General features: G+C 36.0%; 1 protein-coding gene across 6 annotated transcripts in view; it reads left to right on the forward strand.

Moving 5' to 3' along the window:
- LOC124275650 (protocadherin-1-like) overlaps positions 1 to 25123 on the forward strand; it is a 305204-nt gene extending 280081 nt beyond the window's left edge. For 3 of the 6 annotated variants that reach the window (XM_046711375.1, XM_046711298.1, XM_046711454.1), the window contains 4 exons: positions 7924 to 10810; positions 11792 to 11965; positions 12872 to 13010; positions 19368 to 25123. In XM_046711375.1, the coding sequence (XP_046567331.1) occupies positions 8072 to 10810; positions 11792 to 11965; positions 12872 to 13010; positions 19368 to 19858 (3543 nt within the window). In that variant the 5' untranslated portion in view covers positions 7924 to 8071 and the 3' untranslated portion in view covers positions 19859 to 25123. Of the gene's footprint in view, positions 1 to 7923; positions 10811 to 11791; positions 11966 to 12871; positions 13011 to 18317; positions 18412 to 18755; positions 18776 to 19367 lie in introns of all 6 variants that reach the window. The other 3 variants (XR_006898366.1, XM_046711639.1, XM_046711563.1) reach the window with 3 other exon arrangements.
- The last annotated feature ends 607 nt before the right edge of the window (positions 25124 to 25730 follow it).

The following is a 25730-nucleotide window of genomic DNA, read 5'->3' on the forward strand; positions in this document are numbered from 1 at the left end:
CAGTTTTACAAATTATGATACAACATTGAATGATTATAAAAGTGGTCTGAGTAATTTTCTCATCTACACAGGCCTACCAATCACCAACATTACATCAACTTGAATTTCACACAGCTTATCATGCGACCTACTATCAGCTGATGGTGATCAACATTCCCCTGTAATTGACAGGTGCTTGTTTCAGGGACATAGACATGGATCCCTAATCAGCTGATATGATCAGCTGCCAAACAAGCTTGTCTATGGCGATAATGTAGATAGTTATAGACAGTAAGGTGTCCTGTAACATGTCAGTGGCGAGGTGTATATGGTAACCAAGACACTTTCCGTGGCCAGCCTGGATACATGGAAATTTATAATACAACTGCAGTAACTTTGGATTATCTTGGGGATTGCCATTGCTCAAGAGGTCCAGTGTTATCATATGAAATCTACATGGTGAGTGTTGTGGTCAAGGTTGGCCATTGCTCAAGAAGCCCAAAGTTATTGACATGAAAGATATAGAACCAATTGTAGTTGAGGTTGGCAAACTTGACTTTTCCAGATGAAAATTCATATTTATTGTGGCTTTCTGATATCTATTATTTTATGAGGTGCATTAAATTATTTTGTTTAATTAAGTAGAATTTTAGAGGCTGTAATGAGTGTTGTAGTCAAGGTTGGCCATTGCTGAAGATGTCCAATGTTATTCATTGAAACATATACAACCAGTTGTAGTCGAGGTTGGCAAACTTGACTTTCCAGATGCAAATTATAATTTTTTAGGTTATTTATTGTGGCTATCTGGTATCTTTTATTTTATGAGGTGTATTAAATTATTTTTTAGACTTGTCATTTTAATTAAGTAGAATTTTCGAGGCTATGGTATCAAATTCAAAATGTCATCACTGATTTTCAGTGATTGCTTTATAAATTTTTCACTGCTATTTTGTCTTTTACACTCAGTGGAATTGCAGGTAATCGAGACCGGTTATTTTCTGGTGTGGAAGTTGTTCATCCATAAATTGTTATCCTTCCTTACTGCTCCAACTTCTAAATACCACTCAAAGATGCTATATATTTAGCCCTTAAACCTTAAGAACCAAACAAAAGAAGTACCGGTATGTCTTCAGACAAAGTCTACAGCAATCCTGTACAATTGTACTTTCATCAGTGTGTTTCCCTGCTTCTTTATCTCAAGATACAAATAATCTATGCATTGAAAGGTTCTAAGAAAACACTTTCAATTGAAGCTAATTTTCTTAGTTGATTCACCTCAGTATCAGCAGTTATAATCTTCTGAATCACATACTCCAAGGTTTAGAAGAAACTTAAAGTTCATTAACATAATTCACTCTGAGCTTAACCCACCAGTAGGTAGAGAATATACCTGGAGGGTTAGGTACCCTAGACTTGATCCTTGTTGGAAATACATGAGTAAATAACACTGGTAGGCATAACACATCCTGGTCTTTAACACCGTATGAATGGGGATTCGAAACCTTTGTCATAGTACCTGAACTTCCTAAGAAAGAACAGAGTGCCCTTAAGAAAACTCATTTGTCTAATTATGTACAAACACATGATTCTCTTTATCAAGAGACAATGACATGGCTTTCGAAAATCTAAGTAACTGGAAGATTGCATTGATGAAAATCAAGTAGCCATGAAAATTGTATTAAGAAGCAAAGCAAACAGGTAATTTACCTGAGAAGACAATAGACAACGAGTGGAGGTTTACCTGTACAGGTGGGTTAAGTTAACAAGACTTTCGTTTTCACACCTTCCGACAGGTAGCTCTTTTCTTAATCACTGCGTGGTATAGGTAAGTTGTCTGTCAGTCTATTGTTTGTGTTGGGGACATGTACCCGTTACCTGTGGCTATTGTTTCGGGGATTTACCTGAGTTGGCTGATGAGGGGTGACAGGCTACCTGATTTTCTCACCTACTCCTAATTGATGCGGTATTTGATATAAGGATGAGTGTCAATAGGGATGGTGGTATAAGATGATTTGACACAGAAGCTGATGTATCAGTTTGTACCAGAGAACAGCAGAGAACAGAACCGAGTGATGAATCAAGGGCTATGATATATAATGTTGGTGTTTCCATACATACAGGTAGGTGAATATATCAAGTATTGATATGGACAACATGCACAGAGATAGCTTTTAAATTATTTGTTTATGGATCATCAATATTTGATATGTTACACATGAGCCTTTGCATGAAGTTTAAGCAATTGGTTTTTTGAATTAGGTAAATAAAATAGAATGTCAAGCTTGTCTTATTAATCTTGTTGAATTTGTCAAAATTGTCTATCATTTATAACTTGATAATGTTCTTTAACTTGCGATGACAAAAAATGAGAATGTCTATTCAAGATGGTAACACATTCTTTGACGTGAACTGAAAACAAAAACGAAAACGCTTAATTTGGGATTGACACTATTTGGCAACACGATTTAAATCTGTATCGATTTTCTGACAAGACAATCCAATGAAGGATCCTAAGGCGGCATTATTTGTTATGTAAGAATTGATTATGTGGCACAGAATGCACTTGTCAATCTGAGGAATGGATGATCAATGCAAAAAATTATGCAAGAAAGTTGTGAGTCAACTTGTCAGCAGGAAATAATTGCTTGGACATTGGTCAGCTGCCATCGTGGGGAATCTAAATCAATCGACCGTTGATACCCAGATGGCCATATTGATATCAAGGCACAATATGTTGATAATTATGAAAACATGCGTCGATATGTGTCATAACCATGTTTGATGGAAGGACAGACTTCAATATATTTCTCATGTAGTGAATAGCTTTAATGAAGTATGAATTTTTCAAATCGCTTGCATGGTAAAATGCAATACTATTTTGAAGAAAATAATTCAGTTTATACATTCATATATTATTGAATTATCCTTTATAGCATAGTTGAAAAAACAGGCTGAAAAATGTGTACTGGAATTAAATATTTTCATGCTTTTAATAACATTAAACTTTCTTTTTATTTCCCTTATACTATAAATGATGAAATTTAGAAAAATCAATGCTAAACTGTTTAAAGTGTCACGTTTCGTTGTTTGAAGGGTTTTTTTCATGCCATTCTGAAATACGCAAATCGATTCAATGCATTTATCGTTTATGTCAGGAAAGATGTTTGTTAATGATTCACATGAACACGATGTTTGATTTTCGATATGTTTGATCGTGACCTCATAACTTGTAACTCATAAATCATGACAAAAATAACATGTTCGCATCACATGTATTATATTTCTGTTTATTGTCATTGCAGGACAAAATCAGTGGCACATTAAATCAACGGTTAGTTAAAAACGATGCTTGACCGAATTGTATCTAGTTGTCTGTCCAATCATAAGGAGTGTTGAAAAATGTTTTATTGCGTTCCTTTTGCTTTCGCGAAATTGTACAGTTTGTCACATATACTAAACAAAATGTTTTGTCACACCACTTTCCAAAGTAATTTTTAATAAAAACATATGTATACACTCTGTTCATAACAATATATTATTATCACTGAATAAAATGACCCAAACAACTTCTAAATACGATAATTTTCTTGAAAGTATAATTATCTGGCAATCATGGAAAATTGAGTTACTTAGTTTTATCTGATCACAGTAATTTCGTGCAGAGCAAGTGATTTGTAAGTAATAATCATAAAAGAATTTGATATGAGTTTCTGTGTAATGTAATCACTACACCCTTCACTATGGAATTGCAAGAACACGTTATACAGGGTCTCATGATCTTTAGCCAGCAGTAGAAATCACGGCTTGAGTGTTCACGTTAAGTATTCATACCCACAATCCTCTGTTTATTATTGATAAGTCTGGAGATCGTGGATCCAACAAGTTTGTGTCAAATTTCAGAGAAAATCTATGAAATTGTCAGGTATAACATTTCTTCAGTTTGACTTATTCTTGTTTTACATGTATATTTAATTGGGATCTTTTACAAGCTATTTGAAACGATCAGTCAGTGATAATTCTATCTCCCGTACTTTGACTCTTGCTGTTTAAAAAATCATAGGATGGTTCGATGTTCTCAAGAGTTGCCGCATTGTCATATTTCTTTAAATCTTTCGGGAAAAGATAAATGTGTAATAACTTTTCTTGTCAATGTTTGAAAAGGTTTTGTTAAATAATCATGGTACATTATATATTGTCATTCTCTTGAAGAGTACGAGAAGAATTGAAACTTGAAGACTGACCTTCTTGTGCGATATACAATTGTAAAATATTTGATGAGTGTTGCTTTGAGAATCTGATGGTATGCGAGGGTAATGGTATCTGTAGGTAAGGGGTGTCATTTCATGCTCACTATAGAATTTCAAACAAAGGTGACCAGTGCAAAGAATCTTGGTTTCACACTGGACAATTTAGCTTGATTTAGGGCTTCACAAATTCCTCCTTTGTCATTAAAGAGACAAGTCAAGCTGGGATGTGTAAGAATAGGGGCTTGAGAGAATTGTTATTGAAAATTATATCCCTGCTCAAATCAAGAAGGATTGGCAGGGCTTTTTCTTAGTGTTGGTTTTCAAGGAGTGAAGGTCTCCTTTTACAAGTGTGTGAGTCGGGAATCGTAATTTTTGTGTTCATGAAGCGGAAAATGTTTATGTTGGTGTGATTGCACTGACTTAAGAAAGTTTATGAGTGGAAGTAGGTGAAAGATTGTAATCGGTTTCACAAAAGTCAACAATCTACCTGTCAGATTAGTCTTGACACAGTGTGTCCTCATGTAGAGTAATTGATGAAAATTGCTTTAAATTGCATCAGAGAAGGCTCAGTGTGTGAGTCTATCACTGTTTATCACGGAAAGTTTACAGACGTGTGTACAAGCAGGGACAATTTCTCTTCTAAATAATTCATGTTCGAAGGGCTGTTATTACCAGTTTGGTTGTCCTCTTGGCGTCTTCAAAATCATGCCAAGAGTATTATCATACAAATTCATCTGTGTGTCTTGAGACATGTGGTAAGTTTCAAACCAGACACTTACTGCATGGCTCCATTCTAAAATAGCCCTGGTTTGTGATATGGGCGGGATACCACCTCCTATATACTGGGTTAACAAAAGTTATTGAATCTTGTCAAAGAAATTCCTCCACTCCTAGTCAACCAGACACGATTGTGAGTTTGTAAAAGTGGTATATTACTGGTCTCAGTCTCTTCTTCCCCCCACCCTAACCCCCCACCCACCTGACAGACGGCTTTGTCTAATCTGTTCAGCTAATTCTTCCAGATTCTACAGATACTACCAGCTCAACTGAGGTATTATACCTCCAAATTTGTTTCCATATCATGCTTGTAACTGGTTCAGCGATCATTAAGTCTCGATAATTGCTGCCAGCTAAGCCTTCTCGTCTGTCCACTATTCATATCTTTAACACGTCTTACGACACTGAGCTTCGATAAGATTCATCGGCCTTTTTAAGAGGGCCTTGTAAAGATGTAGGTATAATGTCTACTCAAGGAGCAGGTATTGTGTATGGAGTCGCCTCCCTTAGCCCCCTGTGGTGTTGACCACCAGGCTGTCTTTGTGGTGACCGTCTGCTCCACCCACTCAAGTTGAACCTTTCACTGTGAGGACATCTTGAACATTTGTCGATGGCCAGATATTTTCGCAACCTCTGAACTGTAAGGGGGGTGACAGATTATCTCGGGAGTAAAGCTTATCTGACCCCTATGGGCTTTTGAACTTGGTCACACATAGAAAACCATACAACAAATTGTCCATTATTTTGTGGCCACAATTTAGGAGATTTAAAGGACTGATGGGCATCAGAGTAGACACATCTTGTGTACAAGGACTACTGTTAACACTCACATCACATGGTTGATAGATTTTGTTGTGGTTATTTTTTCTGTGCAAATCCATTCTTTTCATGGACAGTACTACGGATGGAACAGTTTGTGCTTGAAACTTTGCACATGTTCTGGGATGAGAGGTATGAGAAAATATTGAAACACTATTTACCACAAATAACAATAATTTTATTTAGTTACATATATTCTTCATAGGAAATATATTTGTATTGTTTGGTTAAAAACCCAAAAGAAAGCATACATTTCAACTCACCTTGTTGTTTGTGTAGGTTCTGGATTCTTTTCCCTAGCGGCAAAGAAATTCCTCTCAAAAAGGAATTTAACCAATGTATGCTTTTTCAACTGGACTTTGTTAGGGATCAAGGAAGTTAGCCTGGGAATTTCAATTTCATTACTGTAAGTGAAATTCAAAGTGATGGAAAATCAATACAGTGACCTTTGCAACCATTGTCTTGTGCCGACCGATGTATTTTGACATGAGAGTCCAAAGCATGTAAAAGCAGACACTTAAAATCACATTCTAACTGAGTGCTATTACAACAGTTTGCTGACTCTAATTAGGTCAAGGTGTGATAGGCAGGTGTTAATGATGTTCTAATTACTCTAATTAGGACAGACTGATGACTTGAGGTGTGACAACGTTTGTCATACCATTGTCTCAAACCTAATTAGGTACTAGTTAAAGAAAACACTACTCAACATGAATGACACAATTTGAAACTTAATTGCAATTGGACAGGTGAGTTGGGTTCTGATACAAAAATAAAGCAGTTGATCTATAAATAGACTAGACAGAAATATGTACTTATCCCCAAAATATTGAAATTGTTACATATGTAATGAAAACCATATTTTCAATGTTATGTGTTATTATGAATGTCTGTCAAAATGTAATTTAACAGTTTAGCTGTTATGAGTGATTATATCATTACAGGTAAACAATGTACAAGAAAGGAACCTAGTATTGTTTATTTCAAAAGCACACTGGATCATGGGTTAAGAATGTGTAACATTGTAGCTGAGAATGATTACTCCATTCGTCTCTGATAATATTACTTCATCAATTAGCAATGTCATTCTCACCACTTAACAGGTAGTCTACTTGCTAATTAATTGTCAAAGCCATCATGAAGTATCATTCAACCTGGACAGCAAGTCAGGTGACAGAAGCCATTTTCTCATCACTTTGATGTCGTTACAGGTAGCTAAACTGTTAAAACAACAAGGGCACGGTTTACCAGTCAGGGCAGATTAGGTCTTGAACACTTCTCACTTTCTCTGAAAGAGCTATTAATTGTTATGACAGTACTAAATGCCCCTCTTACACGAGCTGTTTGTTAAGAAAACATACTTGAAGTGGTCACTATATAATGCATTGTCTCTGAACCCCAAGTTTGAACAACAATAAGAGAGCAATAATGGCAGAGCCCGTTTATTGCGTTAGGCCAATCTAACACCAGTTCCCTATCGGCAGCCGAGACTGTTAGAGGCGTAACGACAGGCTTGAGTGCTTTAAATCTCAGCTGTAAATATTGGGGTAGGACCGTGGGCTGCATCATTCATGGTGTGGGGGCATTTGTGAAGGCTTCTCTCTACATCCCTGGGACGATTTGGCAGAACTTGCTGGAGTTATTGCAATATATTTCAATGCTGCGATTCATTTGGCGTGTAAGACTTAAATTGCTGTACTGCATGAGGAGTTTTTTGTCAGCTGGGATTGATTTATACACTTTTTATTCATTTATGTGTGTGTAATTGTATTTATTCGTCCTTTTTGCCAGCTTGATCAAGTTTGAGATTTTGTCTGACCAAATTATTTGATCATGGGGGGATGCTGTATCTAGGCCTTGGTTCTGATGGGAGAAGGAAATTGGTTTACACTGAAAATGTTTTCCATTGTCTGATATAATTTTTTATCCATGTTCAAGCGTGTTTGTATCTGTGTTTGTCTGTAATAGTAATCTCTTTCTATTCTGGACATTTGACGTTATACATGTACATATAATAATTTTCTGCCCTCTTTCAGTTATTACTTCAGAAAACTTTTTACATGCTGTTCTTGATTATAATTCAGTTTTCATTTGTTTTCAGATTCAACATTTGTAGATAACCACAGTGTGACTGACTGAATTTGAATGAAAGCGACAGACATAATGATCAACAACTTGCAGCATTCTTGACAACTTTTCCACATTACTTTTGAAGATATTTACCTGAAGTTAAAGCACCAAGCAACAAGATGGTTTCCATGGCAACACTTATTCCACTAGCTGTTCTACTTCCTGTCTTGTGCCCAGCTCAAGAGGTAGTGCTGTCCTACAGACTGAAAGAGGAGCAATCAGCAAATACCTTTGTCGGTAATGTGGCCCGAGACAGTTATTTGTATGGCAATGTTACAGAGAGTGTATTTCAGAGGCTAAAATTCAACTTCTTCTCTCAAGGGAACCCATCTTCCCGACTTTTTGAAATTGACGAAAAGAGCAGTACAATTCGGACGGCACAAGTAATCGACCGGGAATCACCTGATGTCTGCGAGGGCAAGCCGGAGTGTATTTTGAACCTAGACATTGCTGTGTATATCCGAGACGTGTCAAAAAATAGGTATGACCTCTATAAACTGATGCAGGCCAAGGTTGATTTAGTGGACATTAATGACAACAAACCTGAATTTCCCCAGGGTTCTGTCAGTCTCAGCTTACCAGAATCGGTTCCGGTTAATCATATGTTATTGGCAAGTGGTGCCATTGATAAGGATACTGGAGCCAATAATTCAATTAAGAGCTATGAAATTATTCCTGTAAATGGGATGTTTGATCTCAAGGTACAACACAATTTTGGAACGTCTGATCTCGGGATTGTCGTCAAACATAGTCTAGACCGTGAGACCAAAGACTTCTTTCAAGTGACCATTGTAGCTAAAGATGGAGGCTACCCTCAGCGGACTGGATCTGTGTTGATTAATATTACCGTCACCGACGTCAACGACAACAGCCCTGCATTTATAGAGTCATCATATAACGTGACCGTCATCGAAAATGGCACAGTCAATGCCACAATTCTTCAATTATCTGCAGTTGACCAGGACAAAGGAGCAAATGGCGAAATTTCATATCATTTGAGTTCACGAGCCTCTGACAAAGTTCGTAAGGCCCTTGCTATTGACCCCACATCCGGTAAGGTGTACACTATAGGCGATATTGATTATGAAGAGAATAAGCAATTCCAGTTCATGGTTGAGGCCAGGGATAAAGGATCGCCATCTCGGTCCTCGTTAGTACCTGTTGTTATTAATGTTATTGATAAAAATGATAACAAACCAGAAATAAACATTAACTTGTCCCCAGAAGGATCTGATATCTCAGAAGGAGCAGAAACAGGCAGGTTTATAGCTCATGTGTCTGTTACTGACAGAGATGATGGTAAAAATGGAGATTTTACTTGTGATATGAATGATGCCCACTTTTCCCTTGATAAGTTCAATGCAAATGTGAACAACGTGTACAAGATAAGCCTGAAAGAGAAACTGGACCATGAAAGCTCCCCAACACATAATGTTACCATCACCTGCAAAGACAAGGGAGATAACCCTCAGACAAACTCAACAAGCTTCCTAGTTAAGGTTCTTGATGAGAATGACAATGCACCAAAGTTTAATAATGTGCCAATTATTGGGCAAATTGTGGAAAATAACAAGATTGGTATGGAGATTCTGCAAATAACTGCTAAAGACTGGGACAGCAAGGAGAACGGTAGAGTGACATATTCTTTAGATAGTGATGCAGGATCATTGTTTACCATTAACCCCGGGACTGGTTCTTTGCTTGCAACAGCACCATACGACAGAGAAACTGTGTCAAAGTATGAGTTTGGTGTGATAGCCACGGATCATGGTTCCCCACCAAAATCATCAACTGCCAAAGTCCTTATCCGGATTCTGGATCAGAATGACAAGCCACCCAGATTCACTGTGCCTGTTTTCCGAGGATATATTCTGGAAAATCAACCAATCAGAACACCAGTTCTGAATCTGACTGCCACGGATGAGGATGAAAAACCAAACATGAAGTTTGCATTTGGGCCAAACTCGGAGGTGAATAAGTGGTTTGCTATTGACGAAAATACTGGAAGAATCACAAGCAAGCGTTCATTTGATCGGGAAACTCAGAAAAAGTATAACTTCACTGTGATTGTACAAGATCCAATGATAACCAGTTTTCATGATACAGCTCATGTTACAATTCATGTCCGAGATGATAATGACAACATCCCTATCATCACCTACCCGACCAAATCCAACAAGACCGTGCGTATTCCTTATGGAACTAAGGTTGGAACTATTGTCACTAAAGTAACTGCTAAAGACACAGATGACATTGACATCCAGTTCATCAGATTAACTTTTTCAATCATATCTGGTAACAAAGGAAGTTTGTTTAATATAAACCGAATGAATGGTGAATTGGCAGTTTCTCGTGTGATGAAATCGTCAGATTTAGGATTTCATGGACTAAAAGTTGCTGTTAATGACCGTGGAACGAATTCAAAATCGGCAACTGCGACCTTGGACATTTTTGTTGTCGATGTTAACGGCACGGCTAGGAATGAAGGGCATTCAGAAGTGCTTGAAAAGAATATGATGATTGTGATTATATTGATAGCAGTGACAGTTATATTAGCAATTGCGATATTTGCAACGATATGCATGATTCGCAGAATTGACAGAGAGCGCCAGCAAAGAAGATCAGCTATGATTAAAACAGACGAGGACAAAACATTAACAGCAATTTCAAACAGAGACAGTTTTTTAGTCATAGCCAAAGACTCAAATGAAAATGATGATACAAAGTTAAAACGGAATAAAAAGGAAGTTAGTTTTACGTTTGAAGATGATCGAGATATACACAACATGAGCAATTCTTCTGGCCATGCGTCGATGTCAACGTTTGGAGTTCCGGCACCGACAGAACATTCCCAATCGGTAGGTATAATTAGTTGTAACATCGATTTGTCTGTAATTTTACAATTAGTCTCTGCTAACACCTGAGTCTAGTGCTCCCAGCGCCACTCTTCAACACAGTCAAGATCCTATGGGATTTGTGTTTTTACAAACCTGTTGATTGTTTTTTTAACAGTCAGTATCAAATTTTGCAGATTGTGTCCATTTCAAATAATTTAGTTTTAATTGACACACTGCCACTGTAAGATTTAAGTTTTAAAACATAATTACAAATAAGCATTCAGAGTATTGACCATTGTGACAATGTGTCGTAACAGACAACAAGAGTATTTCAATTAAGAAATTGTTGCTATTCTATTGACTGCCTTTTTTTAAATTTCAACTTTTTAATCCCAAGAAACACTTTTGAGAAACAGCTAGGAGTCAGGCTTGTCATACATATAAGTTAGATGTAAATTTTTTGTTTAATTTGAAGGTAATTCTGTGGAACCTGTTCAGAGTAATTCAGTTGAACAAATTGAATCAGCTGACCTTTATGTGTATTCCGAAAACAGCACTGTACAATTGATTAGCTGCAGATTGAAACCATGGCTGTTTATTTGAACAAGAAGAACTTAATTTTAAAGTATTGAGTTAAAATTTTAAAACACTGAAGAAACAACTTTTACTTTCTTTCAAAAGAATATTTTGTCTTCAAAAGAGAAGACATCTTGCATGACATTGATTAGTTTATAAACCACAGTCATCAAAGTTTCAGGAAAGTTTAATCTACGCACTTCTTTTTAAAGCAATCAATGCTTTTACAAAATTCAGATGATTGAAAAAAAAATTCAAATCAAATGTTTTTGCTGAAAAGATTACAATTATGCTGATAGACTTGTGAGCACACTGAATTAATTTTTCACTTTCTATTGAAAGTATAACATTGTTCTTTTCACATTTTCTCAGTCTGCTAGATGGCGCTCTGTATATTTACGTACATTCTTGGTTGCGTTTTACCAGAATTCTCAGGAGGTGAATCTCATGATGACCCCCATTCCTTCACTGGTTGAGAAACAAAACAACATGAACAGCCCGGGTGCACATGAACCTTCTAACATTCCAGTACAAAACAATATCCCGGTGACGCCACACCCCACCGATAAAACATGGATACAAAATATGAATGAATCTGAGGTAAAGTCAGTGGTACAGAACAATCAATTCTTCTCGATGTAACAGTTATGTATTAGGCTTAATTGTTTTTCGGACATATTATCACAAATTGTTTGACGTCATTTTGTGTTATTTAGATGTGTAATGTTTGTTTTATTATTTATGTTTTGTGAGGCATATGGACTCAATTGTTTTTGCTGATAATGAAATGCTGAAAAGTTGTTTTTTGTCTTTCTCCAATACTGGTTAGATCTAAGATAGTAAAACAATGAAACTCAATTCAGTACATTTGTTATGAAACTATTTAATTCAGAACAGTTTTGGTGAAACTATCTTAATATGATGTCAGAAACATAGAAAGAAACATGAACAAAAATGTTGTCATTTGTTGACTTGTACTCTTCATGTGGGTTAGTAATGTTGATAATAATATCATGTGATTTTATGAATGAAATATGTCCAGTTCTTTCATGAACAAATCAAATCAGCTAGCCTTTATGTGTATTCTGAAAACAGCACTGTACAATTCATTAGCTGCAGATTGAAACCTGTTTATTTGAACAATGCTTAAATCTCTTTGAATCAGGTATCTAATTGTATATAATACAAAATTAACTATCCATTTCTCAATACAACAAAAGAATAGTGTGCTAAAGCCTTTTGATCATCATGTTACAATTGAGGTATAATATGGGATAATTATAAGATCTTGTGAGACTACCAGAAATTTCAAATCAAAATAGGTTTATCTCCTAATTAGATGAAGCAAATATTGAAAACTAGTCTCATTTACAGATGTTTTATTTTGCCATGAGAAAATGAAGTTGAAATTGTGCCATAAGATTGTGATTAGTTTCATCACTTTGTTAACTTGAAAGACATACATATGTCAGTCTCATGTTCTAATGGGTTTATTTTGAATTTCAGGCTCGTCATTTAATGGAGATATTAAAGAAACCAGATGACATTATGAGTGAAACTTCAGGAGAAACAGGCACCAGTGACAGTGGTCGTGGTGGAAGTGATGAAGACATCAACAGCAATAGAAGTGCTACACATGATATAGGTAAGACTATTTCCCTAATGACTGTTAATCAGTGTAATAGATCTCAAATGGTAAATGATGAGAATTTGTAGGTGAGTTCAGTAAGTTTTGAAAATATCATAATAATGGACTTGTTTACAGATAACATGGTCAGATTGGGTTTTAGGTTTGGCTGAAACTGAGTGTAGTTTGGGAGAGTTTGGGATGCTGTAAAATCACGAAAACTCACAGAAATACAAAATCAATAAACAGACATTGCCTCCCTTTGTTCTGTGATCATGTTCTTTGAAACATGAAAAAATGTCAGCTCGAGGAACAAATTGAAAAAAATTAGGAAATGGCATAAGACACAAAAAGGAAGTAATAGCAGTTTAAAAATTTGTTTGATGCGTTTTTTATTCATGACCTAAAAAATTATATAGTTCAAGTATGTATCTATTTTTGATGAAATTTCTTGATGACAAGTGGCCTGATTGTCAACCATATAATTTTCAAAGGAATGTCCACTATAATTATGGTTTGAAGTTGTGAGCACTTGACAAGACCGACATGAAACGTGTCTTACATGCAGTCACCCTACAGGGACTGTATAAATATTTACTTTGATAAGAAACTATCTTTTATGAAGGCTGAATAAATGTGTACTGTTCACATAGTGGTAGATTATGGATAATTTTGAAGGGAATTTTGTTTTCAAGATTTTGAATAGGATGGTTGACCATTTGGAGCAACAATTCAGTATTGTGATAAACTATGATCTGAAAAGATATCACCGCTAAAAGAACCTTTTCACCTTTTCAATGTCCAATTATACGCTTATTTCACTCACAAAAAGGAAAATTGTCCACTTTATGGGCTTTGGAAAAGTAGGCTCTTTCTCTTCAGTAGAGAGGACAGGAGATGATTTTAGGAGTGGTGACATCTCGCTAAGTCTCAGTACAGTTAAACTGATAACATCATGACTGCAGGTAGTAGAGAGTAGTTGTCAGTGGCGCCCTCTAGTGCCTGTCACTCACAACCCACAGGGACATTTAATCTGCCATATTTCATGGAATTATCATAAACATATGTGGGGTTATGATTACACATATTTTGGTGTTTAGTGCTGGGTTATCCTGTCTTTAATATAAGGACACATGAAGGTAGCACAGTAGTCTGTCTCACAGTCCCTGAACTACATTATTTTCCCTACTGCCAAGCCCTATCTGATGTGCTAAAGCCCAAAATAAAGCAAGTCGCGATTTCCTCAGGTTCTGAATCTCTGGTCTTCCTGGGGCTCCTTTTCAATTTAAATGGACTTGTTTGTTACTATCAAAATTTTATATATTCAGAGACTAAGCATTAGTCTAGTAGCACAGATAAGTTGATATTTAAGAAATGAAGTTGCATTTGCTGACTCATAAGCTGATGAAAACAGTGACCCAAATTCTATGATTTTAGTAGTGTTCATCTGAGGTCACCGATACTGTCAATATTTAAGAATTAACTTCAATTTTGTTTGTGTGTATTTCGCCTTCATAACTGAAAACATAGTTTAAGTTAGTTCTTATGAATAAATATCTCAACAATATGAACTTCACCTACTGCTTATTTAATCATGAATTCACTAAAGAAAATGCAGGCAATGCAAATTCGGCAAAACCATTCATTGCAATAATGCACCTTTTTCCCTGTGTGACTATCATCAACCAGTCAAGAAACATTTGTCAGTCAACATTGCCAGGAACCATATATCAGTGCATGGTCTCTGAAGACCATATGTTGGTACATTATGTATATGGTCTCTAAAGACCATTCTAAAGACCATATTGGTGTATGGTCTCTGACATTGCCTTTTTTTCATAAAAAATCTTGGTTCACCAGGCAAATGCCATTGAACCACTTGAAATGTATTTATTATGACATAATGGATTTCAAGGTAACTGCTTTTTCTCAAACATTTTTCTGATGCTCAAAATATAACTTCAAAACTTGAAATTATATTTAGCTTAGAATCATTTTGAAATATTGTTGCAATAAGCTGCAGTTTTAGTCAAGATAGTTGATTTAAGTCCAGTATTAAGATAGTACAATTTGTATGAATGAGAAATGAGATTGTGTTTGACCTGTAAGCGCAAACATTTGCACAACATGTAAAGAGGTATATTTACGTTTTTGACAAGAACATTCCTTTGAGATGAAACATAGACCTTTATCAATGAATAGATATCAGGTTCATGTACACAACCTAAGGACCCTCAAGTGACAAAGTCTGTCCTTGTTTACAAAACTCAAGGACCTTGATTTAATCCCTATCTTTAAGTTAAGTTGGACAACCCTCAAGTTTGGATCCATGTCAATTTAGCGCCATCAAAAGTTATTGTATCACAGTTACAAAGACCTAACAAGTACCAAACGTGCTGAAAAGGGCGATTACGATACAAAAACAAGAAAACTTTCGAACAAAATGTAAACACAAGTCAATCCACTGATTGAACTTAAGTGTAACAGAGTTATCTAAGCATGAATTGAGATATCCAAATATCTCAGAGCCATTATTTATTATCCCAAACATGGTGATTATGCAATGTCGGTTTAAGCCTGAGTCGAAAATCACCTTGTGAAAAGCTGGCAAGTTCCTGACATATTGGTTTTAGATTAATGCCATTAGGGAGGCAAATTTCATGGGTATTTTGTGAGATAATGATAAAGTCAGAGATAGGTTATCTGCAGAGAAGCCAGAAAGCTGGCTAATGTTTCCCCATGGGAGTGGAATCTTCATGTGAGGTTCCCAATGCTGTAATGATTATTTAAGTTTCCTCAGGAAGCTCAGGGGTATTTTAAACATCCCCAAAGTGTCGTTCTGAAATTATCATGTATTTTTAAGTTTGGTCAAATTTGAAAAGATACAAACACATTTTTCATACAAATATTTCAATTGTGTATGGGTATGTTTAAAACATTTCTAACTTAAATACATTCACCAGATACATTTTAAGAATACAAATCGATTCCAAATGTTATGTTATATTGGCATGTAAATTTAGAAATGGCCTTCCTATTGATAACGGAGCATAATTCAAGCCAGACCATGTGTATACTTCAGTGTAATGACAGGCTTTCAAAATTTCAAGCCCATAGTACTTGTAGGGATCAGTTAAGATGGGAGGATGTTCTCATCTCAAGAGAAAAGCCCTCGAGGTCTGGAAGGCCTCGGTTGAGGTAGGTTAGGGCACTTGAGTGAAAGAAGTGTGTAAACAGTCTAGAGTGAGCTCTTGGAAACGTCTGACATTGATATGTCCCACAGTTGCGGCTTTCATACACCACACACCAGATCAGCCATGAAGTGGTGACGATATGCCACAGCAGTCAGACTAAAAGTGACATTATGAAGAAAAATAGTTTCTTAGAAGCTTCCAGTTAATCATATGTTATCTCGGTGTCACCCTGGCATTGATATAGGATTTGTTTCCGGGATAATTTTGCAGAGGCTGCAACAAAAACTGCCACTTTGAAATATTTGGCTGGAAATGAGACGTAGGGAAAATTTTGCATTGTGTTTGAAATATTCGGGTTATTAAATCAGTGAAATTTGTCATCTCAAAGTCCTGGGGAGTATGAAAATATAATTCATAGTTTGAGACAGTGGGAATGCTGATAATCGACCTTTGTGTTTCTCTGAGAGCCATCTTAGATAGCATTTGTAGTGCTAATACCACCATTATTTAAAGTATCAGACTTAGGTAAAGTATCAGACTTTCATTTTGTGAAAAGGGACCCAAGGTGAAACATCATCCTATTGTGTTAGATGACTTTTAATCAACTACTCCTTTCACTCAGGTAATTTAAATGATCAGTTAGATGGACATAAATTGTTTTCACCTGACTAGAAAATGTCAGGATTTGTTTAAACCACACTTTTTGTTGTTGAGAAAAGTTTTTGTTTCTTGTGAACTCTACCTACCATTTATCACAGACAGAGTGGCACTTTTTTTTTTTACTGGATCTGTACATCAGACATGCATTTGCATAAGACTCAAAGGACAATCCGTTTACAAAGATGTAATCAATGACTGAAAGAATGTTATGAAAGGTGCTTTAGACAAACAGGTAGGGCAGTAAGTAAAGATTGTTGAAGAGAGGGACTTTGGCATAGATTTATTAGTCTGGATCCGTTTGTGCTCTAATAGAATAAGGGTTTGCAGGGAAACACTGGACAGTGAAGACTAACTCTGGGCTCCTCAGTCAGACTGACAGAGTGTAATGAAGGCCGTCGCTTCTATTGAAATTTACGCTGCTTGCACTTGTAGATATACAGAATTTGCATTTGACCCGAGTGGTTAAGGAAATTGGACGGTTTACCTTGGCTTGTGGATTTTGTTAATATTCGGAAGTAATGGAGACCAATTTCGCTTGTTTTCTTGCTTGGAAAACTCCAGACGTACTTCATTATTCTCTAATAAGACTAAGAAATTGATGATTAAATGTTTCGTCATTGACTGTCTAGTACACTAGTGTTACTTTATCTGAACTTGGAGTCGAAAGACTGCTTGGTATGTAGCGAAAACTTGACTTATATTATCTGGATATATGGTATGTGATGTCTGGAAGGATGATTGTTGTTCCATTAATGTAATTAAAATTTGAGTAATACATTCAAGTATCTGTCAAATTTCTAAATTCAGTTAAGTTGTAAGTTCATTGATGTATCTGTTTGTGTTCACTGACGTATCCCTCGTTTTGATGAAGATTGTGTTATATTTATAAATGGGATCCATTAAGTAAAGACTGTGAGGCATTTTCCATGACAAATTTTCTGAATATTGTTTGGATAGCATTTAAAACTGATTGCTTGGGTCTAGGAGCCTGTCAGCTGTAGATGAAACCACAATTGATTTGGGGTTTATGTCTGGTCATATTTGAGTAGTAGAATTTATGGGGGTAGATTTGCAATGTCAAGCTAGCATTAATCACAAGTGACTCATAATTCACTTAGTTCCTTTATGAACCACTGAAGTTGATTAAAACGTAAAGAAAGTTTCTATTTGACCATATTCTCAAAATATAGAATAATGTATCAGAAAGGGTTAAACATGATTACTTACTGAATGAAAACTGTTTTAACATGAGCAGCTTGAATTAATATCAATAAAAAACATGAAACAATCAAATTAAGTAAAAGTTTCTGGTTGGGTGTTTTTCTCAAACTGATGAAAACTAAACTATTTACTTGTAAATTTATAGGGCATGATTCAATTTTATTATTGTCTAAATTCCCAAAAGATTATTGTTACATTTAGAATGAGATGTACTTTGCGAAAGTAATTGTAGAATATTTTGTACATCTAGCCAAAAATACGGCGGAATCTGCCCCATCAAAACCGATGGTAATAAAGCAGTGGTATGTATAGCCCTTGACAAGTGGGCTGCTGCCATTAGCATGGTAAGTTAGGCTTATTGCATGTTGATACTCACATTGTGCATAGTTCCGCAGATTCCCATTTATTTCGTCCAACAGTTCGATCATGTGTGTAGCATTTTGAGCGAACATCTTTTATCGCCACAATTAGCATTATGACAGCTATTTCATGGCACCCTGTAAATATCGGGCAAACAACTGGTTAATAACAAGGATTCAAGATTTGGTTTAATAGTGAATAGTTCGCAACTTTGATTAGAAGCTGTCCAAGGTGTTTGTTGTGATGAATTGCCTGTTTGTTTTGAATCAGCTGTTTGTCGTTGAGGTTACCAAAACAAATGGCTGGATATGTTTCATATTTTTTCCAGTTCCTGATAACATTTGATTGGTAATTAAGTTTTATTTAGATTACATCATAATTAATCTAAATTAATCAGTGATGTTGATTAAAACATGCCTGCGCTTGAGTGTTGTCAATATCCAGCATTGGCAAATTTTGATTTGGTTGATATTAGTATATATTGTTCATGCAGTCCCCTCACTCACTCATTCATTCATCAAGCACCTGTCAGTACCTATCAATCATAATCGATGTCATTGATAACAACATCATGAGTTTGCATGGTGTTCTCTTGTGTTTGTTGTTGCCTGCGAGTGTTATTGTTTGTGGTTATTGAACATTAATAAAAACAAAATAAATCTTTGTTTGATAATTTATATAGTTACAAAGCTAACAGTATTTTTCAAAATTTGATTTACACTAATAGTTGATAAATTGTATGTAATAACTATTATATGAGGGAAAATATTGCATTAATTCAGTATTTTCTTCCAAAAGGGTTAGGGGATGATAATGAACAGAAATCTGTAAAACAACATGATTTATTTGAATGGTGAACTTGTGCTTTCCAATTTTCTGTCATAGATTTTGTTTAATGGTTCAGTTTTTCCATTCTAATTTATAATCTTGGTTTCTTCAGATGATCCTCGTATTCTTCATCCAGCTCACTTCATTGGAGCCGATCGTTTCACACGATTTAACGATGGCCGCATGTCCGAGTTGTCCCGGTCATCTCGCAGAAATGGATCACGTGGTCATGTTGTGTCACCAATGCCCAGTGGAACAGGTAAACGCATTAGGGAGGAATCGATGGATTATGGAAGGTCACATGACCTCCCTCAAAGCTACACGGCCAGCCCGTGCCATTTTGAACATTTTCCATCCCATAATATAGCCAAAGATTCCACACCCCATAATTTGCAAAACGACGGTTACCATCGTATGGATCTTTCATCTTACCCTCCCAGACAAACAGACTTTTATTCAAGTGGGAGTTGGCGGGCGGATTCCATGAGTTACCGCGATGATGATGACAGAACGACAACATCCGGAAGCTATACAATTAATCCTGATGAGCTGCGTCATGATATGGATGAGGTTTTCTACACAGAACAGGATATTGTTGTGTAACTTCAGAATTACATTGATTCTTATGGATGTTATGACATTCCGTCTGTCTGTCTGTCTGTGTGTCTGGTTGCCAAGGATACCAAAGAGTATCCAACTGTCCATGGATGCCCTGTGAAAGCCTGTGAAAGCCAAAGATGCCTACTATTACAGAACAAGACTGGCGTCATTAGCCACTCCAAATCTTTGTGTTAACAGACCTTCCTCCGAAGATGAACAGCCTTAGCGGAAACATGAAGTATTACTTGTGCCAATATTTGACAAACTACTGCAAGACATTTGTTCTTGATGAACAGAAACATGTATCCTGATATTTCACACAGACAATGAACAGATCATGTTTTCTACTACTGTAACGACACCGCAATGCTCTATGCAAAGGTAGTTGGATTGTGTTTAGCAGCAAAGCTAGACCTATGTATGATTCACACATTATTTGTAGTACAGAGCTACTTTTCTGTTGCTTTTGTTGGACCAGTTTAGGTGTGAGCAGTCGTATCTGTTCCAAATACAATGAAACCTTGTTAACCTGGAAACCTGCTTAATCTGGAAATCCTGCTTTTCTGAATATCTGGAATGTTTTATAATTATGAGGACACTGGTATATCTGTGATGGATTAATCTGGAAACTTGTTAATCCAATGATTTCTTTCAGAATGGTACTGTCCAGATTAACAGGGTTTCACTGTAGCTTATATTTTCACAATCAGCAAATGGAATTAACTTAAGCTGATGGGCTTTTACCTTCCAAAATAAGTGAAAAAAAAGTCTACAGCAGATGACAAAGTGGTGCTATATTGCGACCTTTAGGGTCAGACTTTTTTATATTCCTTGCAGAATAATCTCTTAGGAGATGCACTCAGTCTCCCATGATACAAGGGACTACGTTTTTTTCAGACATTGATTCAATATCATGCAAAAGTTGTTTTTTCCTGAGATCATATCCCTGGCACTAAAACTGGAGTTGTTTTGATAACAGTGCAAGCTGAAGTAATAGTGCTATATCTTCCGATACTTCAGAAACTGGTGATTAATTGTTGACAGGCTTCCACTAAAAGTCTCACGAAATGTCTCGCCAAGATTTATTTGGATGTCTGTATTACTGCTTATGTGGAGATAATTTCTGGTTAGAAATTGGATACAATTTCCATTGAACAAACTCTGGGACTTTAGGAGAGTTTTCATCTTCATCTGCAGTAAGTGTTGACAAGTTTCCTCAACACAGCTATAGTTCATTTCCTCATTTGGGGAATGTGTTTATTTTGAAACCCAAATCGTACCAATTATATTCTGTTTGTATGTTTATCTTAAATTATTTATTGACTTAATAAAATTGGAAATGACTGCAGAATTATCAACATTTGTGTCATATTTGATTAAAAATGAGGCAATATTGTCAGATAAACATCTGACATTTAGACACATTATTGGGGCAACAATGGGTAAATTTGAATAATTATGACAGTATAAGATACAAATCTTGATTGAGAGTACCCCACTGCGACATTTGTCAGTTGTTTGAAACTTTGTAAATTGAATAAATTTTATCACATTTCAAGGTCAGATGGGTCACTGGAGTGGGCAAGATTGGAGGTCCTTTGATCAAATCTTCATAAATGTTTATTGTTTAATGGCTTCTGTCAGACCGGACATTAAGTTTGGACAATGGGATGGACACTCCGATCGTCATCTGTTATAGTTGTTCTTGACCACAATGGAAGCAAAGTCCACTAAGGCAATCTTTTGTTTGCTCAGTCAAACACTGAAGTGACCATTATTGAATTTGTTCACTGGAAAGTGGCGATAAATGTGATGAAATTTAATGATTTTGTGGCCGATTAAAGCGTCTCACATCAGAGAATCTTAAACTGCCTCTGGAGTTTGATTTCTTTGGGGATTCACTTTTGATTAAATTGTGCACTGGTTGGAGTTATTAGACAATACAGTAATGTAATATTCCTAAACTTTTCCAATCCTTTGTCCAAATTTTCCAATAGAAACAGCAAAGACCCTTTATGGATTTTACCAGCCATTATGTATTCTGTGATAATGCTTGGACTAAGATTTAGTAGGCATATACAAGGCTGTAATGGCAGTGTCAGAGTGGAATCCACACTTACAGAAATAAATCCATCCCACACAAACATTAGATTAAATCTTGACAAATTTAATGAGATTTGTTTGCAAGGAGCATGAAGTTTGAGCATTGACCAAATATCTAGGGTTAAAAGCGAGGGGTGAACATGTGACTTACTAGCCTAAGGTAGCCATGATAGCATCTTTATGTTTACTGCTATTGTGGTCAGCTCATCTTCTAAGGGTCAGTGATTTCAACAGTGTCAACTTCTTATTTGTGGGTCCCAGCTGTTGGTGCCGTGCCTAATATGGTAATTTCTAACATGTCCAAATTAGTTGCACTTTGTGTACGAAAATCTTCAAAAGAAGTGATTGGCATTTTAGAGTGAAATGAGAAAGGCTTATCTTTCAATGTCATTTGGAATTCAAGTTTAGGAATGTGTTTTAAGTCGTTTGTCATGAGTTAGTGTCCAATTAGGAAAACAGTGACAAATTAAGTTGACCTTTTGTACACTTTGGAAAACTTGGCGCTTAGATCATGACATGTCAAAGGATGTCCTGAAGGAACTTCTGTTTCTCCATTGAGATCGCTGTATAACTGAGTTATTCTAACATTATTGGGTGTGTAGAATGACACAATATCAGAGACAATATGAGTCTCAAGTAGTTACTCATATTATCGACAGATAAAGCACTTATCCTATTTTATAGAGTATACAAATTATGATAAAGCACTTATCCTTTCTTTTAATAGAGTATAAAATTATGATAAAGCACTTATCCCATTTTGAATAGACAGTATAAAATTATTATGAAGCACTTATCCCTTTTTAATAGAAAGTAATAAAATATTCTATTGGTGACATTTTCACAAATAATACTGAGTCATTATATGGTAAACTACTAAGGTCTTCCAAGGGTTGATAAAAGTTTTGAGAGTACAGACCAATGAAGAGTAAGTTATTATTGTGTTGAGGAAACATTGTCAGTATGTTTTAATTATTAGTTATTATTTTAATCATGAATTCACCACATTATATTGCTAATTTATCAGCTCCATGTCCCTGCTCATGGGTTTCACCAAAAAGGTAAACCTCTGACACCTGTATCAGGGCTTTCTTCCCACACTCAGTTGTAATAGCATGATATAACCGGAATACTGATCAATATGGTATTCTACCCAAGTTATTCACCAACTCCTGGGGTGAAATATTCCATATCAAACTGCTCCTGTCATTAATGTTTTGTTGGAACAAATACCTACAATGTTGATACTGAATCAAGAGCTTGTATTTCTGATGTTTGTACCAGAGATGCACATGATTACAAGGAATATATGTTCTTACATCTGTCTCATGCTGTACATTTTGTAATATATTTGGACATATGAGAAATTGTACATGATCATATCGATGAATGAACGACAAAAGAATTGTTGATGAACAAAAGCATTTGCTTATGATGTTGTCTGAGAATATATGTTGTCATTCAAATTGTCTTTTTACATTTGCTATGTAAGTTAGACAGGGATATACGCAAATTGTACAGATTTATACACAATCTAGTCTTTTTATCAGTCTTAAAACCTTGCTGAAATGTTCTGGCAGAAATAAAATGGTATAACACAAAAATTAAAAAACGTATGTCAGACAAAACATATTTCAGCCAGGTTTTCAGATCTGTATGACTCAACCAAATTATTGATTAGTGTAATATCAATAGTGCAATGAAAAACATTCTTGTTTTTAGATTTGATATAAAAATAAGATATGTCAAGATGGTCACTAACAGCAAGATAGTTGAAAGAGGAAACTTGTGGAAAAGGAATAAGATATTCAGAGAATCAAATGATCAGCTGGGTACAATCTGATACCCTTTTCTTTAACTCTTCTCATTACAATGGTGTGAATAGGATTCTGTATATATTAATAGGGAAAACAGATATGTCTTTTCAAAATACTGTGGACATTTTCTGAAAATCAGTTTTTGTATCATGGAACGATAGAAATATCACTATAAAAATGGAGTAGTATATATAAATTTTATACTTGAAGAACTCAAACACCATTGGTGTAGAATATATGAAATTTACACTTGAAGAGCCGAATCGCTGTTGGTGACCACCAAATTATTAGGTCTTTGTCCCAGAAACTTGAACATATATGTCTGGGTATGTCTTTTAGCAGGTACTGCCTCCAGTTCCTTCACCGTCCCAGCGTTGCTTGATGTTTTTTCCTCCCTGGTGCCTAAGAATGGTGCCATTGCTGATGCATCATTAACGAGCACATGCAGGCATGTGTCTGGCAACTACCTGAATTGCACATTCTATTTAGATGAGACACTCCATTTTAACTGAATTAAAATGTGTGTATCTTGATCACATCAAACTTAAAACTATGACAGGGACAATACAGAAAATAGCTATTTGAAAATGCCAGACCATTATGTTTTCATAGGAGTTTGGTCAAAGTGCTAAGAGATTGGCTGAGGTTATTGTATTTTGTTAGAATGCAAACTACAAATACAAAATTCAGATTAGGCATATTCAGTCATAATGAAATTAAGATTATTAATTTGTATATTTAAAAAATTTAGGACATTCCTATCCAATTAAATAAGTACAGAAAATAGCTTGGGTCCCATTCCCCAAAGCCTCTTAGCACTAAGCCTTTTCTAAGCCTGTGTTGAAGAGTGGGAGTTATAATAATCTTAGTACTAAGATCACTCTATTGAACGAGTCCCAGGTCTGATTAGAGCTGACAAACATAAGAACTTAAATGACAACTTTTTACATCAAAACCCACCAAATTTACCTGAACCACCTAAATCGAAAATTTGTTGGAATGTGTGTGAAACACTAGTTTTGTTTCTGTACTTCAAATTTTGTAACTGTAAGTGAACTACATAAAATATGACACTGACGAACAGTGTTTCAGCGACTTGAATTAAGTATTAGGACTGCCACATTCCCAGAGTCTATTGCCTGTAAATACAGAAACAATGGGAAGCCACATGCTGGACGGTGATGGGAACTACTATGGAGGCACCTGCGACTACCTCACCTGCGTGCTGTCTGTCGCTGCCGTCTGAATGCAGAATGCTGTGTGCGTATCACAGGTCCCTGGCATGTGGTTATCAGAGCTGTATATGTATTTATTTTCTCATATGAATAAACCACAAATATCAGTACAACTCTGTATCTGTTTTTCTTCACCTGTTTAGAAGTGAGTACGCATAGCAGTCAAAGGGGTTCTTTTTCTGAGTCCGAGTGAGTATGGTTTTACGGCGCTTTAAGCAATGTTCACACAATATCACGGCTGGGGACACCTGAAATGGGCTTCACACATTGTACCCATGTGGGGAATCAAAGTCGGGTCTTTAGCGTGACGAGCAAACACTTTTTTTAACCACTAGGCTACCCCACCTCCTTCCTGAGTTAGAGGGGCTCTTCAACAGTGAACTTAGAAGGGTCTTCTTTCACAGTGAATATATGTACCGGTAACAGTTGGATTGGGTGGGGGTGGGGGGGTCTTCAACAGATTAAATATGCATGACACTTAAAAGGGTCTTCTACCCGAATATACATGACAGTTAAAGGGGTTGTTTATTGGAGTGAATATACAAGAGAGTTAAAGGGGTTCTTCTTTTAGAGTGAATATACATGACAGTTAAAGGGGTTCTTCTGTTAGACTGAATATACATGACAGTTAACGGGGTTCTTCTGTTAGAGTGAATATACATGACAGTTAACGGGGTTCTTCTGTTAGAGTGAATATACATGACATTTAAAGGGGTTCTT

The sequence above is a fragment of the Haliotis rubra genome, unplaced genomic scaffold, assembly GCF_003918875.1.
Source record: "Haliotis rubra isolate DU_JTF1 unplaced genomic scaffold, ASM391887v1 Scf1, whole genome shotgun sequence".
NCBI classification, from domain to species: domain Eukaryota; kingdom Metazoa; phylum Mollusca; class Gastropoda; order Lepetellida; family Haliotidae; genus Haliotis; species Haliotis rubra.